Source organism: Rhincodon typus, chromosome 16 (assembly GCF_021869965.1).
Source record: "Rhincodon typus isolate 14 chromosome 16, sRhiTyp1.1, whole genome shotgun sequence".
NCBI classification, from domain to species: domain Eukaryota; kingdom Metazoa; phylum Chordata; class Chondrichthyes; order Orectolobiformes; family Rhincodontidae; genus Rhincodon; species Rhincodon typus.
The window spans coordinates 46,251,028-46,269,774 of NC_063347.1; the positions used below are offsets into that span (position 1 = coordinate 46,251,028).

The following is an 18,747-nucleotide window of genomic DNA, read 5'->3' on the forward strand; positions in this document are numbered from 1 at the left end:
AAGTTTCTTTGCCAACACATCCCAAACCGGTGACATTTATCACCGCCAAACAACCATGGCCTCAGGTTAAAACCTTACACACCAACAGCACCCTAAAGACTTTAAACAGTCCATTCCATTCATCTTCTTTTTGCAATGGATACTGTCCCTATTCAGCACAGGAGTTGTCTGTACATATGCTTGACATTGGATCCATTCCTTTTTTACTGGAGTTAACAGATAATAAAATTGATCCTTCTTTCAATCGATAGAGCACCATAATTGGCTTCTCACTAGTACAGTTGAAATTAGGCAACTACATTTCAATTGGATAGAGGTATAGTCTCATGCTAAAAAAGGATTTTTTTTTTCTGGAGAGGTTGTAATGAGGGAAGCTGATTTCCCCCTCCTCACTGAGTCATGTCAGTGTTGGCTCTTTACGTGAGCAACTCAGCCACATCTGCAAACTCTTTAATGCCTTCACCTCATTCCTACAATGTAGTACCCAGGATTTGTCACAATACTCCAGCAGAGGCCAAAACAGTGTTTTGTAAAAGTTCATTATGAACCCTTGCTTTTGAATTATATGTCTCTATCCAAATATCCAATATGGTCAATTACTTCTAAACTGAAACAAAGAATTGTGGATGCTGTAGATCTGAAACAAAAAGAGAAATTGCTGGAGAAACTAAGCAGGTCAGGCAACATCTGTGAAGAGAAAGTAGATCAAAGTTCTGAGTACACTGTCTTTCTTCAGAATGGGAACATCCAAACTTCCCTGCAAGCCACACACTATCTTGACTTGAAATACATTGTTTTCATGGTCACAGGATCAACATTGTGGAGCCTCCTAAGAGTTTTGTTGTTGTGCTGAACGACATGGACAACAGCAGATCATGAAAGCAGCACACCACCACCACCTTCTCAAGGACACTGATGAGGAGCAATAAATGCTGACCTAGCCAGTGATGTCACATCCTGTGGGATAAAAAGACAGAAAAAAAGCTCCACTTTATCAGTTTTTAGCCCTTCGAGTGTCTGAACTAGCTCCTCTTTCACAAAAACATTGGCAGATTTTCTTCCTTGCAAAAGACACATACAAATTACTTATTTAGTATCTCTGCCATGTTCTCTGGTTCCATACATAAATGTCTTTTTGATCTCAAATCGAACTATTCGTTCTTTACATCCTTTACTTTGGGATTCCTTTTCATGTCAGCTGCTAATCTCATTCGAAACACTTACTTTGCTGCTGTTACTTCTTTTCAGTTCCTTCTGAAATTTCTGCACTCTGCATTGTTCATACTACCTATGGACCTTTTCTTCAACTGCAGTTTGCTCTCCACCTTTTTCACCACACTAGGAACGCTGGCTTTGTTTGTTTTTACTTCACCCCTCATGGGAAACTGAACTATTTCCTTTGAAAAAGAAACCCATTGTTCACTTACAGTTTTGCCCAACAATCTTTGCCTCCAAGTTCCTAAATCAATTCTCATCTCACCAAAATTTCCCAACCAAGCACCATTCTCCCTAATCCCCAACCTCCCAACTGATTAATTCTCATCAAATTGCTTCTTATTCTTTTCTCCACAATAGATAATCTTAAACTTATGATGCAGTATCACTATCTCTGAAACATACCCCATAACACCTGATCCACTGCATTCTCTAAAAACGGGTCCTTGAGGTGCTATGAACCATCTGCAAATGTTTCTGTTCCAATACAATCTATAACCTCATGGCCCAGCATATCCCCAACTCTACCATTGCCATACAACACCCATATTATGGAATATCTAGCACCCAGCCCAGCTCTTTTCTGAACTAGGTCTTGTCTTATGCCACAACATTGTGCATTTATATAGCTCTTCAGAGTGTTACAAAAATCTCTACTGCCAACATAGGACATTTGAGCAGCTATTGTGGAATGTAGGCAACACAGAAGTCAATTTGCATCTTTAGCTGTGGAATTTTCAAGATGGCGGTGGCGGGGTCAAGAGTGTTTAGCTCCTGAGCATGGGGGTCAGCTGCTCAAGGGATCATGCAGTGGGTCCGGCCGCATTCACAGGGCTTCATCATTGTCTTTCCAGCTTGGTACATTTTTTTTTGTAGTTTCGGGTTCCCTGAGGCCTCCTTCTGATGGTCCCCCTGTGGGAGTCTGGAGCCCTGCGTATCTCCATCCCTGCTCCGTCCCGGGTGGCCAGGACCCACCCAGCGTTGGAGGAGGTGTAGGACCTATGCAGGTCCCCAGCTCAGAGGCGGTGGATGCTGAAGCGATGGCGCCGGTGGTGGCAGAAGAGGAGCACATTGCTAGGACCCCTGGGGACGATGTTGGATGTCAGCAACTGAAGAAGCAGAGAGCATGAAGACTACCGAGAGGGAAAGATGAACTTTTGAAGCTGTCTCAGCTTCGGTAATATTAATGTAATATCCATTTATTCAGTATTTTACAAATTATGCAATTTATTTTGTAATTTATTTGGTAATCCAAGAATGTGACAATCTTATACACTTCTCACTGTACCTAGGTACAAGTGTCAATATTAAAATACATCTAAATCTACTGCAGTTGGCTTCCATTGGTATCTTGTCAGCAGAGCAGCAAGGAAGCTCTTTCATGTTCCTGGGGGCTGGGAGTGGTTAACTTTGGTGAATCCACCTCGGCTATCTCCTTCAAGGTTCTCGCAAGCTGTGCAGACGAGAGAAGGGACTGCAAGGAAGATAAATAAATGTACTATGGCAACAAGATGCAGTGAGGAAATAGGAATGCAGGTATATAAGGTGACAGGATAATTAAGGAATTAGATACTCTGTAGCCATGAGTAATATTCTCAAAGACTGTGTTGCCTGCCGAGTGCCAAGATGAAAGAGATTTTCTCAGAGCCAGAAAAGAACTTGTGGGTGGAGGGTTGTTTGGGCTGGGGAGTTGGTGGGGGGGAGCGGGTGGGGGTTGATCATTCACATTGGTAACATTACCACTGGTAGGATTAAAAAATATATTCGGCTGTAAGAATTTGAATAGTTAATGAGCTAAATTAAAAAGCAGAATCTCAGAGGTTACAATCTCGGGATGACTAACTGAATCACGGGCAAACTGGCAAATCGTAAATGAAGTCAAGGAGTTAAGTGCGTGGTACAAAGCTTGGTGTGGGTGGAATAAGTTTCAGTACATGGGGCACTGGCACTAGTACTGACATGGAAAGGAGATATTTTGTTGGGATAGGCTTCACTTAAGCCATGCTGGAGCCAGTGTCCTGTAGACAGGGTTTTAATCTAATGGGTTGGGGTTGGGAGAGAAGAAACCCTAACCAGGCTCACACAAAGTGAAAGGGACAGAGTGCACAAGCATAGGGAAGAAACGTTAAAAAAAATTAAAAAGGGGACAAAAAAAACTTGATAAAGGCAAGATTAATCACTATTTCAATGCATGCCGCAATTGGAATAAAATTGATTAATTAATGGCAGACATACAATTTAATGGGCGCAATCATATAGCCATTACAGTGACATGGTTGCAAGGAGATCAACATCAGGAATTAGATTTTCAGGGCAATGTGACTTTTCAAAAGGACTAACATGAAGGACAGGGTGGTAAGTTTGCTTTGCTAGTACAGGATAGAATAAGTTTGATAGCAATAAATGATCTTGGATCAAAAAATGTAGAATCTATACAGCAGAGGCAAGATGACAATGGTAGGAGTAGTGTACAGGCCACCAAACAGCAGCTATATAGTAAATTAAATCAAGAGGCAATGACGGTACGTAAAAAGGCAGTACATTTAATCATGAGGGACTTAATTTTCATGCATATTGACAAAGTCAGATTGGAAGAGATGGCTAAGAGGAAGAGATCAAAGAGTGTATTCTTGACAGTTTTCTGGAATAACCTGTTGTAGATGCAAGCTGTCAGACTATTTAGTATTTAGTGATGTGTCATGAGGCTGGTTTAATAATTGATTTCAGAATTAAAAATCCCTTCAACACAATGACAATAACTTGGTAAAAATTTAGCATTCAGTTTGAGACAATAAAACCCGGGTCAGAAGCATCTGTGCTAAACTTAGCTAAGGTTAATTAAGACTAAGGTTTAAGAATAAGGGCAGAACTAGTTACAGTGCGCTGGGAAAGGGGTTTAGTAGCAGAGATGGTTGAGGAACACTGGCAGATTTTAAGAAAATAGTTCATGCCTTACACTGAAGATATATCCAAGTGACAAACGACTCTAGGGGACAAGCAAGTCACAGTTAACCAGGGATGTTAAGGATAGCAACAAACTGAAAGAAAAAATAAACATAATTTCACAGAAATTAGTTGTGTGCCAGAGGATTAGTAAAGTTAAATAAAAGATGACCAAAATATTATAAAGAAGGAGAAAGTAAGTCTGAAGGGAAACTGGCAAGCAATGTTTAGAAATAAAATGGAAGCCAGGGATCAAAGTGAACATACCCCACTTAAAGAATGAGGCTGAGGAAATAATAATGGCTGTGAAGGGGCAAAGGAGCTGAATAAATGCTTTGCATCAGTGTTCACAGGGGAAGGCAGTATTTTTGGAATGCTATCAGTCAGTAATGAAGGGGCAAAAAGTGGAAAGGAAATAAACACACTATCACTCCAGAAAAAATACTAGGGAAACTACAATCCCCAGACCTGATAGGATGCATCCTTGTATATTCAAAGAAGGAGCTACAGAGATAATGGATGGGCGAGTAATTGTTGTAGAATTCTTAGATTCTGGAGAAGTGCTGGAGGTTTGGAAAAATGTCAATGTCATGCCTTTATTCATATTGAGAAGGAGGCAAAAAAAAAGTTAACTGCTGGCTAGATCAATATCTCCGAGTTTAATGTCTATTTTCAGAAAAATATTAGCATCTCTTGTAAAGGATGTAACAGCAGAGCATTTGGAAATACTTATCATGATCAAGCAGAGTCATGGTGACTTCATGAAGGCGAAATCATGTCCAATAAAGTTATTAGAATTCTTTGAGGAGGTAACAAGCAGGACAGATCAAGACAGATAAATATTCGGATTTCCAGAAGCTGTTGATTATGATATCACTACCTAATTAGATAAAAGCCCATGATGTTAGAGGTATTATATTAGCACAGGTAGAGGACTGACTAACTAATAGAAGACAAAGAGTCGGAATAAAGGGGTCATTTTCAGCATGGCAATATGTAACAATATGGAGTGTGACAAGGTTCTGTGCTGGAGACATTTACAATATATATATCAATGACTTGGATGAGGAAATAGAATGTACTATAGCCAAATTTGAGGAGGACAAGAATTGTCTGCAGTGGGATATGGGCAAGTTACAAGTGGGCAAAAATCTTGGCAGGTGGAATATAATGTGGGAAAATATGAGGTTATACATTCTGGCATGAAGAATGGAGAAGTCGAATCTTATTTAAATGGAGAAAGACCACAGAAAGATGAAAGTGACACCATTTAACCAAGTGTGGCATCAAGGAGCCCTAGCAAAACTGGAGTCAATGGGAATCGGGGCAAACTCTCAACTAGTTTGAGTCATACCTGGCATCAGGACAATGGTCGTAGGTATTGGAGGTCAGTCGCCACAGCTTCAGGAAATGTCTGCAGGAATTCCTCAAGTTAGTGTCTTAGGCCAAACCACCTCTATCAATGACTTTCCCTCCATCACAGGGACGTTGGTCAATGACTGCACCATGTTTAGTATCATTCATGACTCCTCAGATATGGAAGCAGTCTATGTTCAAATGTATCAAGACCTGGACAACATCCCGACTTGAGCTGACAAGCTGCAAGTAACATCGTGCCACACAAATGCCAGGAAATGACCATCTTCAATAACAGATAATCTAACCACTGTCCCTTGACATTCAATGCTGTTATCATCACAGTATTTGTCATTATCAACATCCTGGGATTTTCATTGAACAGTAACTCAACTGGACTCACCATATAAATACAGTGGCTACAACAGCGGGTCAGAAGGTAGGAATACTGTGGTGAGCAATTCATCTCCTGACTCCTCAAAGCCTGTCCACCATCTACAAGGCACAACAACACTCAAGAAGCTCGACATGATCAAGGTGAAAGCAGCCCACTTGATCGGCACCACATCCATAAGCATCCACGCCCTCCACTACCAACGTTTAGTCGCGGCAGTGTGTGCTATCTACAAGAAATTCACCAAAGATCTGAGACAACAGCTTCCAAACCAATGACTTTCATCTGAAAGGTCACGGGCAGCAGATCTGTGGGAACACCACCACTTGCAAGTTCCCCTCCAGGCCACTCACTGTCCTGACTTGGAAATATATCACCGTTCCTTCAGTGTCACTGTGTCCAAAATCCTGGAATTTTCTCCCTAATGGCATTGTGAGTCTACCTACAGCATGTGGTCTGCAGCAGTTCAAAAAGGCAGTTCACGACTATTAACGGCAGAGCAGACTTGATGGGTTGAATGATCCACTTCTGCTTCTGGATCTATCATCTTATGGTCTCTCAGTGGGATTGGAGTATGGTATATATATCCAACAATGTAAATTAATTTTGGTCATCGTCTTGATCTAAGTTGAAATTACTTTAGTCTGTTTCAAAGAACGTGTCTTTTAAAAATTTCAATTCAAGTTTCAAACTCATTCATTCAAAAATCAATATTTTACATGAGCTGCAATGCTTCGTGACAGTGTTAGTAACAAGAATTTTTTTATTGGCATTGGTTGAGGAATAAATACTGAACAAAAACAGGCACAAACATCTTCAAAATATGCTGGATCCATCTGAGACAGCAGACCTTTAAAAATATCTCATCTAGATCTGAAATTAGCTTTCACATCATCTTGTGCATTAGGAAACTGTCAGTAACATTTGTATCCATAGTAATTATGACAACTCTCATAGCCAAAACTCTAAACTCAATTCACTGGAAGAAGGCTGGCTATAGAAACATGAAACAGATCAGTTGCTCCTGCAGTATCGGGAATTAAATTAATGTTTTCTTTCACTGTGCATACACAGAAGGCCATATTTATGTATGCACAGAACACAATTTTCTAAAAAGCTACTGACACACTCGCCATTTTTAAATTTCAAGTGCAGGTATCCGGCACAAAAAGCACTATCCTGATGAAATCTGAATAACCAGCAAACCTTCTGAAACTGAGATAACAAAGTGTAGAGCTGGATGAACACAGCAGGCCAAGCAGCATCAGAGGAGGAGGAAGGCTGACGTTTCGGGCCGAGAGCCTTCTTCAGAAATAGGGGAGGGGAAGGGGGTTCTGAAATAAATAGGGAGAGAGGGGGAAGTGGATAGAAGATGGATAGAGGAGAAGATAGGTGGAGAGGAGACAGACAGGTCAAAGAGGCGGGGATGGAGCCATTAAAGGTGAGTGTAGGTGGGGAGGTAGGGAGGAGTTAGGTCAGTCCAGGGAGGACGGACAGGTCAAGGGGGCGGGATGAGGTTAGTAGGTAGGAGATAGGGGTGGGGCTTGAGGTGGGAGGAGGGACAGGTTTGGGAGGCGGGGACGAGCTGGGCTGGTTTTGGGATGCGGTCAGGACAGGGGAGATTTTGAAGCTTGTGAAGTCCACATTGATACCATTGGGCTGCAGGGTTCCCAAGCCGAATATGAGTTGCTGTTCCTGCAACCTTCGGGTGGCATCGTTGTGGCACTGCAGGAGGCCCAGGATGGACATGTCGACTGAGGAATGGGAGGGGGAGTTGAAATGGTTCGCGACTGGGAGGTGCAGTTGTTTAGTGCGAACCGAGCGTAGGTGTTCTGCAAAGCGGTCCCCGAGCCTCTGCTTGGTTTCCCCGATGTAGAAGAGGCCACAACGTGAACAGCGGATGCAGTATACCACATTAGCAGATGTGCAGGTGAACATCTGCTTGATGTGGAAAGTCTTCTTGGGGCCTGGGATGAGGGTGAGGGGGGGAGGTGTGGGGGCAGGTGTAGCACTTCCTGCGGTTGCAGGGAAAAGTGCCGGGTGTGGTGGGGCTGGAGGGGAGTGTGGAGTGGACAAGAGAGTCACGGAGAGAGTGGTCCCTCTGGAAAGCAGATAAGGGTGGGGAGGGAAAGATGTCTTTGGTGGTGGGGTCGGATTGCAGATGGCGGAAGTGTCGGAGGATGATGCGTTGGATCCGGAGGTTGGTGGGGTGGTATGCGAGGATGAAGGGGATTCTGTTTTGGTTGTTATTGCGGGGAGGTGTGAGGGATGACTTGGGGGAAGTGAGGGAGACACGGTCGAGGGCATTCTCGACCACTAAGGGGGGGAGGTTGCGGTCCTTGAAGAATGAGGACATCTGAAATGTACGGGAGTGGAATGCCTCATGCTGGGAGCAGATGCGGCAGAGGCGCATCTTCTGAACCTGATCTTTTTATGCACTTCTAGGAAAGTGTACACATTAGCTGAAACACAAACTCTATCAAAAAGTGAAAAATGCACTGAACCTCTTTAAACGTACTCAAAGGCCAATATATGGTGCACCGAGGAAATCTCCGTGCCATTGTGAACCAAAGGAGCCAATTATACATGGTTTATGTAAAGGATACTCATGTATTCAGTTAATACAACGGTATTTTCAGGGGGAGGAGAGGGTCTTGTATCAAAGAGAATACAAGAAGAAATACAAGCTCCTGAATGCAAAGACATATGAAACTAAGTGCCATGAGGGTATGCTTGATGCAAATATAAACTGAAAAGGACTTCGCAGGCATTCAGCTACTTTGGAAATGTGATAGTAATACAACCATTAATGCATTACAGTCTGACGTCTGAGTAGCTTTTATGTTCTACTGTTGGAAATGAACCTTTACAAACAATTGATACTACTTTTCTAGAGCGAATAACCTTGTATAATAACATTATAGAAAGGACAATGACATGCTCCACAAAGATTCAAACAAATTCAAAATGGAAAACAACAATGCAGTCATAAAGCATATACGGTGATGCAACATCGATATTTATATTTAGATAAGAATCCTGTTAATTTGGATAATTTCACTTTTCATCTTACCACTGCTATAGCACCAGTAAGCTACATCACATGGAAACAAATTTAACAGACAGAGAACTTACAGGTGGAATTATCTGCCCCACATAAAATGATGTTTCAACACCTTTGTGAACGAAGTAAATGAAACTTCTCACAGTGCTGAGTGATGACTCCATGCACAAATAATGGCAGTTATTAAAGATAATCAATGCTGCCATTAGAACACAAGTGAATATTAGTCAAAGTAAACACTGATCAAACCATTTGAGGCAAAAGAAAAACATGGTTGTCAAGTAAAATTAAAATATCTCATTGATCTAAAATTCAGCTAGCAAGCTCCGATCATTTTCCTTTTGTAAAAACAACCAGCAAAATTGAAACGTGGAGACACTGTAATTTATATACATTTGCAAATATCACTCAGACTTCCTTGCAATTGTCACAAACGAAAAACTTACAGAACAAACAGAACCTATCAAGAACGAATCTTGTAAACGTCGATCCAAATCGTGCCTGGAAACTGCACTACTTTAAAAAGGCAACTGAAAATGTCATCGTTGGACTTAAACCATACATGCATCCTTTCTATGACCTAACAACTTCCTACATTTATTTTCTCATGTATTCAGCTGTTTATGACCTCAACTGAAAGTGATGTAATGTTCTGCTGACAACTATTGGTTACAAATATACCACAAAACCCGAACGGATTTTCTACATTGCACAAAATAAAACTGGTAAATACATACTGTGAGCTTTTTTGTATTAAAGTGACAGCAGGAGGTTTAAACTACTTGCTTGCAATTTGTTTTAGCCCTAAGCCATTCTGCTTTAATTTAGCAAACATCCTTGGGTGATCTAAAATCAAATCCACTTACTACATGCATCAGGAATTTTGCAAATAGTTGAACACAGTACAATTTTCCCAAATAACTATATCAAGAAAACAAATAATTGATTATTCCATAACAATTGTTTAAGCTTTGAAAATTATAAGATTAAAGTGATAACAACTCAGCATGGTTTGTGAGAAAATGTACTCAGTTTCAACTTACTTAAAGATTATTAAATGCTATGGTGGAGCGACAACATTACTAAATCTGGAGCTGAATGGAGTCAAATTTCACTACAAAATTTGTAAAACAGGTCCACAATCAATAACTGGATAATAGGCTTCTCCTCAGTTAGTATAGCCCTGAGAGAGACTCAGAACTGCACAAGACCACAGAGAGTTTACAAACACAAATATCAAATTTAATCATGAAGTACATGATCATTTTTTTTGAACGTATAGAAACACAGACATAGAATCATAGAACATGGCAGCAGGAGCAGGCCACTTGGCTCTTTAAACCTGTTCCACATTCAGTGTGATCATCGCTCATCAACAATTCAATGCCCTGTTCCCACTTTCTCCCCATACCCTTTCATACCTTTAGCCTCAAGAATTACATCTGATTCTTTCTTAAAAATATTCCATGTTTTGGCCCAAACTGTATTCTGTGGCAGGGAACTCCACAGGCACACCATTCTCTGGGTGAAGAAGTTTCTTCCCATCTTACCCTGATTCAGTGCACAAATAGGTGCATTCTGCAGTTCACCCAATAATGGATGAGCGGTGGAGGAACAAATGTATGGACAAATTAGTGAATAGACCAATGAAAGCAAAGAATAATAATCACAAGGAGTTTTCAACCATCCTAACGGCAAGTAGGTAAAGGTGATAAAGGAGTAGAGTTTTGACAATACGTTATTGTAATAGGTGGGAAGGAAACCATTACAGATTAGACAGGATAAACCAAAAGCTCCAAAACAGGGAGCAGAAACATTAGCCTGGATCTATCATGAAACAAAATTCACCATCAAATTGCCACTTCACACCTACATTTCTTGTACCCTAATGTTGCTTCAACTTTTCCAGAAGAAGCTGGGACCTGATGATCTAGCTCAACACTAAGAAGCGTACAATCCCACAAAGAACTCCATTGGACAGAAGCAGTGTTAGGGAAGGGGAAGGTGGGTTGGGGGAGGGGAGGGACGACAAGCCATATGCACCTATTTACAGGACTAGCTGCTGTGAAGTATGTTTAAATGTCCAGTGTAAATGTTACTGAATGGGTAAAAATTGAAGTGTTAGTGAATGTGTTAGTGGATGAATGATGGAAAAGATAATCGGATGGGTAAGAGGGTGAAGTCAATGGATAGGATGAAGTGGTGTCAGATAAATAGGGTTGTAAGATTGCAGGAGGGTGAAAAGGGTCGGTGGGCAAGTGGGAAGGTGGGTTGAGGGGGGTAGTCAAGTTGGGATGGGAGGAATTAATAGGTGAGAATGTAGTCAGATTGTGGGGTCTGCTAGCTGGGTCCAGAGTATTGGATCAGATTGGGGAATGAATCAGAGGAGGATGTAGCGGGCAAAGAGGTAGGGATGAGTCGGAATGTCAAAGGGGGTGTCAGTATGTGGTGGGAGTGCTCGTGTGAGTGACTAGGGTCGTTATCGAATTACACAGGAGTTAAAAGAAGACTTTTTTTTTGTACACCATTTCCTGAGCAACTGTCCAGGAAGGTACATCAGAACCGTCCAAAGTTTCCAGCTACAACTCAGATTTAAGAATTTTTTTTAAGAGAATTCTGGGAACAGGGGAATTGCCCATCAGAACTTTAATTTTCTCGGGCAATTCCCATTGAGGTCATTATAATGAGACCTCAGCAGGGTCTTAACACTTAACTTTGGTAGAATGCTTGGTCTCTGATGATCTGGAGACTTGAAGTTCTGGACCATCAATTAATTTTTTCTCTTGATATCTACCAACGAGCTAGATCAGATAAGTACGACGGTGAATGATGAGAACCGAAAGAACTGCAGAAGCTGTAAATCAGAAACAAAAATAGAAAAATGGAAAAGTGCAGCAGATCTGCCAGCATCTGTGAAGGCAAATCAGAGTTAACTTTTCGGGTCGAGTGCCTCAACAGTTCCTCAGAAATGATGAGACATGAAATGATATAAGGACATTTAAAATGAAAAAGGTGACACAATGAATTGAATAAAAAATCTCAATAGACTTCTTAAGGCACTTTATCCAGTTCTCAGAGCTATACTGCTGGCGTTGGCCCCTCTAGCTATCTGCACCCAGTGTCTTTACAGTGTTTCTCTGAAGGGCCTTCTTATCCATGCTTGGTTAAGAACCTCTGTACCACGTCCATTCCCTATTTGATTGTTTCCAAGTGCTGCATCAGCCGACCTTGGAGTATGATCTCAGTTATGTTGTGGCATTCTTATGTCTTTCCAAATAAAAACTTTCAGAGACTGTCTCAGCCAAAATGCAGTTCTCATTTTAGAGATGCATGTTTGGTTTAAGTAGTGCCTACCAGTTTCATATGAATGTCACCTCTGATCAAGCATAGAGTCATCTTACAACTTGTTTAGCATTGACTGCATATTACAACCATGTAAACAAGGAAGCAGCACTAGGTGTGAATGTGAACCATTGTGTGGTTTATCATGTTTCAAATCTGTCCAATATTGTTCTCAACGAAGCTTACGGCCACCAATATTTCATTGTTACTTGCGGGTCCTGGTTGTGTACAAACGGGCTGCGAGATTTCCTTTGTTCAAATATTCAGTATATTTCAAAAGTACTCCATGAGCCATAATGCATTTTGGGATTTTCTGACATTATGAAAACATAAATTTAAGTTCTTTCTTTATAGTCGGATGTTTAATTCTAACCAACATATTCACAGTGAAGCCAGATTATTAGAGTAAAATATAAAAGCAAAGAAAGCACATGAATTTGATCAGTAATCAAGATCATTAAACTGCAACTTCTACTTACTCAACTGGTACTTAAGCAAATAACCAGTAAGAATGCCATTAGGTTTTGCCGGAGGTCCCCACATCAGAGTCACAGAGTTTTTAGCAAAGTTTGCAATTTGCAGGAAGGCAGGCTGCTCAGGGACTGTCAAAAAAGAAAAAGCAAAACATGTTTGTTAATGATGGGTTCAGCTGTATATACTTTACATGAAGAAAGGAGCCACCTTCTAAACTGTAATCCCAGTGATATTTTCATGACTGATCAATATTGATTGTGCCAAAAAAATCTATTTTTCCAGAAACTAAGTTCAGCTTGTCCTAATGAATAATATTGCAAATAGTACCTTCTTTTCAAACAGTAGAAAATTATTTGCTGCATTAAAACATGGCTATAAATCATTTAATTATGACAAAACTCAACAGCTCTAAATGGCTGTGACAAGATTACTTCTTGTCATTTGACACAAATCCAGCAATTACATTGCACACAACAGAAAAGCTTATAGCAAGATGATAATTGCTTTGATTGCTTTTCTGAGGTTAATGGTAATGTGGCATAACTTGCTGAATAATTTGAAGAGAATGGAAACCCGTTTGGAGCGTTTTTTCTTCATCTCAAATTGCTGGCTAAGTTGCTCACTTATCATGATGTGCATCGGTATTCCGCCATTACATTTGCAGCAATTGCAGGGCCAATTTTTTTTTAATGAACCAATCTCTTCCACACAAGTATTATTTCATTAATTATGACAGTGATAAAATGGAAACTTAATATTGAGATTTAAGACATTGAACGAGGAGAGATAATCTGGAAAGCACAGCTACATTGGAGTAACTGTGATCAAACTGAATTATTTTCTTGTTGCTTTGTAGAGTATTTGGAAGACAGTACACACATACAAAACCTTCATCATGAAGTTATAAAGCATTAGTGACAAACATATGTTCTCAAATTAAACAACTTTTGGCATAATGGAACAGTCTATTGCAGAGATGGTGGTGTTATTCACTACACACACACACACACACACACACACACACACACACGATCATCCAGGAAGCACTCCAGGTTGAATGCTGTTCCACTTCTGAAAGAATTTACAAAGTGCAAAATGATTAGATATCCATATCAGGCATACTCTCAACAGTATGTTAGGCAATAGGGGTATAGTATATGCCTTAAGTTGAATACATTGGCCAAATATATTTTGGAATCAGCTCTATCAATATTTATTTAATATTAACATAGAATGTGAACATCATAAGCAAAGCCAGAATTTAATAACTATTCATAAAGAAGTGAATTATTATATTGAAAATATCTGCAATTGCAGCTCACACGTTGGGGACAAGAAACTCAGTAACGCGGCAATGGTAGTGCACGACTGCAACTCCATCATAGGGCAACTTCAAGGGCATCTGCAACTGTCCCCCCCTTCTCTTCCACTGTGTTTGAACAGGCATCATGAAAGAGCTTAGAAGTTACATTGAATAGTTCAAACAATGCAGGTGCAGCATACCATTATATCATGGAGGGCAAATATTGATAACATTGTGGATCACTTATGTGATAGCTGCTCGGAAGCAGCTGCATCATCTGGTTTTCCTGGTTGCAAAGTTGCTGAACATTTACTGAGCGGAATTTTTTTCAGATCTATATAGCCAGTGAGAAATGCAAAAGGAGTATATTTAGGAGTGGATTTTGAGATGTTCAGACATTTGTTATTCCCGCGTAGATGGGAGTTGTGTATAGGATCCTGCGGAATCCACATTGTTGCTCACTTCGAAGGAATTGCACAGGAAATTGGAGTTTCTTCATTTTTGTGTTCCACTGGACAATTTCTCTCTGCCTGGAACCCTGAAAAAGGATCCATTTACATCAGAGAATCTTGAGAGCTCTGATGAAATTAAGTAAATAGAAACTGCACTATTGAATACACAGTCTGATTCCTGTGGAGCTATTCCACTGATCGCGTACTTAGCTCGGGTTTTCCCATAAACATCACCACCAGACCACTTACACCAGACTGACTGGATATACCACTCTTTCCCTGTGGGGTACGATACCACCACCACCCCTTTCCCCCGCCCTGCCATCCTGCTGTAGATCCATTCGTCCCCGTCCTTCACTTCAGACCTGCAGCTTCTTTTCCTGCTCCAGAATTGATAGCCTCCTTCCCCTTTTCTGGACCCAAAACCCGTGCCTCACCCTCATCTGCCCCCATCCCTGGCTAAGAACTTGTATGCTACTCCCTCAATCTGGGCACCATCTCCCACCTGCACCCTATCTGGACGCCCCTCCCACCTTCAAATTCTCCAAAACTCTCCCCCACCCACTCCCAACTTCACCTTCTCCAGTTCTGCCTCCCGCCTTCACCACCACCCAATCACATGCACACTGTCGCTCTTCAGGACAACCAACCCACGATGACTTTGTTCCAATCTATAATGCTCTAGATCTTTAGGAATCCTGATAGTTTGTAAAATTATACACCCTTCTCATGTTTTTGCCAATTAATCACCAGAAGAAGCGATAAAATTGGCTGTTTGAACATCAGTTGAGAACTGATTAGCCTGTTATATTGATCTGTCCAATGAGCATTCATACAGAGAGAATATAAAAGACAAGTCATACAAATAGGCAAGGGTATCATTTTAGACTGGAGGATAAGCACCTTACATAGAAGCTATGTGTGCTGAAACACTTGTTTTGATGAGCTTTCTTAGTTTTCTGCTGATGCCTGAGCTGAAACCCAGTTATATTTCAAAAAGGACACTGTGGAACCTGCTGTTTATCTGGGGTAGGGATAGAATCTTTTATCTTAGTCCAAACTTATCACTTTTCAGGAGTGACCAGAGTTTCGTATAATATTTTGTGCTAGTTTGCATCAGCTATATGATATCTTAAAGCAAATACAAATATAATTTTTGGACAATAAGGTTTGCAGAACTTTTCTGGCACTGATGTTGTCTGTGAATAGGTCTATTGTAAAGACTTCTCTCACAGCAAGGAATACACAGCAGTCAAACTTAATGATATCGAAGAACTTGCTCACATGGATCATGTTGTTGCAGCTGTACAACACACCTAATCTTGCTTCTCATAACACTGTTATATAGACTGCAAATGCCTATCCCATTATTTGTAACTTCTGCACCAGGAAGGACATGGTATTTAGACCACATTATTATACATTATACATTTCCAGCTCAACTGCTGTAGATTGAAAGATTACAATGCCATCATTATCCCATTTCACTTGCTATTTCAAAGATAGTCACTGACTGTAACTCTTAGTTCCATCGAGTACTTGGCAATTTCAACCTCAAAATAGATTAAATGGCTTTTTTGTTGGTTTGCTGATCTTCAGAGTATGATTTTCACTTTGCAAGTCCCTCTCTATTTCAACTGGTAACGTAATACCGGAAGTCAAATTCAAAATGTCATGACTCCTCCACTGATACTTACTCCATTAGTTTCCATATCTTCATTTGGTTCAGTCATAACATGGTCAAAAAGATAACTGAAGCACTCTGGGAAATCAAACTATTCAATTCTTTCAGCTGTATCAACTTGTTCCTACAGATCATGGCATAGTTAGCAGTAGGTTTATATGCAGAATCAACTGGAATAGTTCATAGAGTCAGGCCGCATAATACAAAAATAACACATGTATAGTATCATTACCCTCCCTTGAATTCTGTTATCTTTTTTGTTCAAAGTATTACGACAAAATATTCCAAATAAATTATTTTATCTCCTGGTTCACAGGACAATTGCAAGGAAAATGCTTGATAAGCATCTTTAAGGTGTTCAATGATATAATAAACCAAATCCAGAAGAATGTGTTGCGTATCAACAGACCTAATTTTGAAAAAAAATGTTAAATGAAGGAATCAGAAATTATACAAATACTGCAAGCCATTGCTTACCTACAGTCAAAGAGAGATTCCATGATAAGAAATTACATCATATTTAAGTTTGCTTAAGCTTTTTAAATTGATATTGTAGGAGGAAAAGCTTTACCTCCTTCTGGAGTCTTGAAATGGATGGGTCCACTTTGTGGTCCATCACCTTTCCTATTAAAGACCATCACGATCAGACCATATTCACTGTAGGGTTCCAAACCGGGAACCATTCCATGACGCCGTTGTCCATTGAAAGTAAGGACATGTTTTTCAACGTATCGTTTTCTCCTTTCCAACAAACTTTTGATTTTCCAGTAGACAATCTGTTACAGGAAAAAATGACAAGGGTGTAACCTACAAATTGACAGTCTTAGAAAAAAATATAAGCACACAGTTAATAAACAGTTGGAAATATATTACATAAAAAATTACAAAGAAGCCTGTTGTTTGAGCAAGCCTATGATTCACATTGATAATTATTTATTTTAATAAAACATACTTTTAAAATTTAGATTCCTTGCCATTGCTGTTGTTAATAGCCTGCGTTTTGTTAATGAGGAGGTGTCGATGCTCGACAGGAGTGAACAAAGTCAGAAGTCACATGACACCAGGTAAGAGTCCAACAGGTTTATTTCAAATTACAAGCTTACGGAGCACTGCTCCTTTATCAGGTAAAGTGGAAAGAGGCACATCCTCCCTCCACTTCACCTGACGAAGGAGCAGAGCTCCCCGAAAGCTTGTCGTTTTAAATAAATCTGTTGGACTATAACCTGGTATTGTGTGACTGTGTTTTGTTGTCAGCAGTTAAACAATTTTCCACTTAAAAAACCCTTCCAGTGGATTCCAGAGCACATTTCTCCTTCTTTCTGATGTTAGTTTAATCTTGACATCTTCAAAAGGAGAATTATAGGTTTCAGGAACAGAGCAAATAGCAGAGAAATCAACCAACCAATCCAATCGGACATTTCTCAGCACACCAAGGAAATAAATAAAATCCAGGGAATATAAGTAACATCCACATCATTATACATAAAGTGAAATGAAGATTGAGCCACACAGGTTCAAGGAAAAAAGTGAACAGAAAAGCGCAGTCTATACCTTTTAAAAATTGTAGCCTATCAATTTCTTCTGTTGAAATGAAACTCCGTAATTTTAAAATTATAGTATTGTAAAAGAAATACATTATGTCAAATCTTTGTTTTGCACTTACTAGGCCAATTCACAAGAAACACAATCATAAACAGAAAACAGGTTGTTCTGCTGTATAAGAGGACACTGATGTTCTGGGAAGTGTGAGACAACATCATACTTTTCCATAAAATTTCAAGTTTTGTCATGCCAAATGAATATTGCTAAAATTATCTACTTCAGAGCAAGATAGGTTGTTTGGCAGCAAAATTGACAGCATGCCGATCAAAATAAAATCAGTTCATAGATTATCATTGACAGCCATGTCTGAATTACCAAGTTTAACTGCATTTGTGTGGACATTGGTTTTACACAGGGAAGCATCAAGTGTTGAAACCTCACCATTAATGCCCAGGAAAATGTAGCGAAAATGAAGCCAATTGAAGAAAACCTTAAAAAGTAAGGTGGAATCATCGCAACTTATGCACAACATTCAATCTGCAAGCCAGGAACTTCCACTTTGGTTGGAATGCTGATCTGAACTCAAATCGCACCAATTTTGCAAGTGTTATTTTCAGCTCAAGTTTCCACTCAACTTACTTGCATATCACCAACATATTACTGCATTACCAAATATTACTATATTTAAGAATGTAACAAAATGCAGTTTCATTAATACAGCTGGTTTTGGATTTAACATACAAAAAAATGAGAACTTCAGTTACAGTCCACAGGGAGTGAGCAACCTGATATTGAATAACTGAAAGCAATTTCGAAATAAAGTAAACAAGACCATTTACCAGGTACATTTGTATGGTAGTAGGAACTGCAGATGCTGGAGAATCTGAGATGATAAGGTGCAGAGCTGGATGAACACAGCAGGTCAAGCAGCATCAGAGGAGCAGGAAAGCTGACGTTTTGGGCCTAGACCCTTCTTCA

At 40.0% G+C, this 18,747-nt stretch overlaps 1 protein-coding gene across 1 annotated transcript in view; it reads right to left on the reverse strand.

The window, feature by feature from the left end:
• Window positions 1-18,747, reverse strand: part of chl1b (cell adhesion molecule L1-like b) — an 809,671-nt gene that overhangs the window by 134,310 nt on the left and 656,614 nt on the right. The window contains exons 24-25 of the mRNA XM_048606742.1: window positions 16,799-17,003; window positions 12,794-12,916 (exon numbers count right to left, since the gene is read on the reverse strand). Coding sequence (XP_048462699.1) covers window positions 12,794-12,916; window positions 16,799-17,003 — 328 coding nt within the window. The remainder of the gene's footprint in view (window positions 1-12,793; window positions 12,917-16,798; window positions 17,004-18,747) is intronic.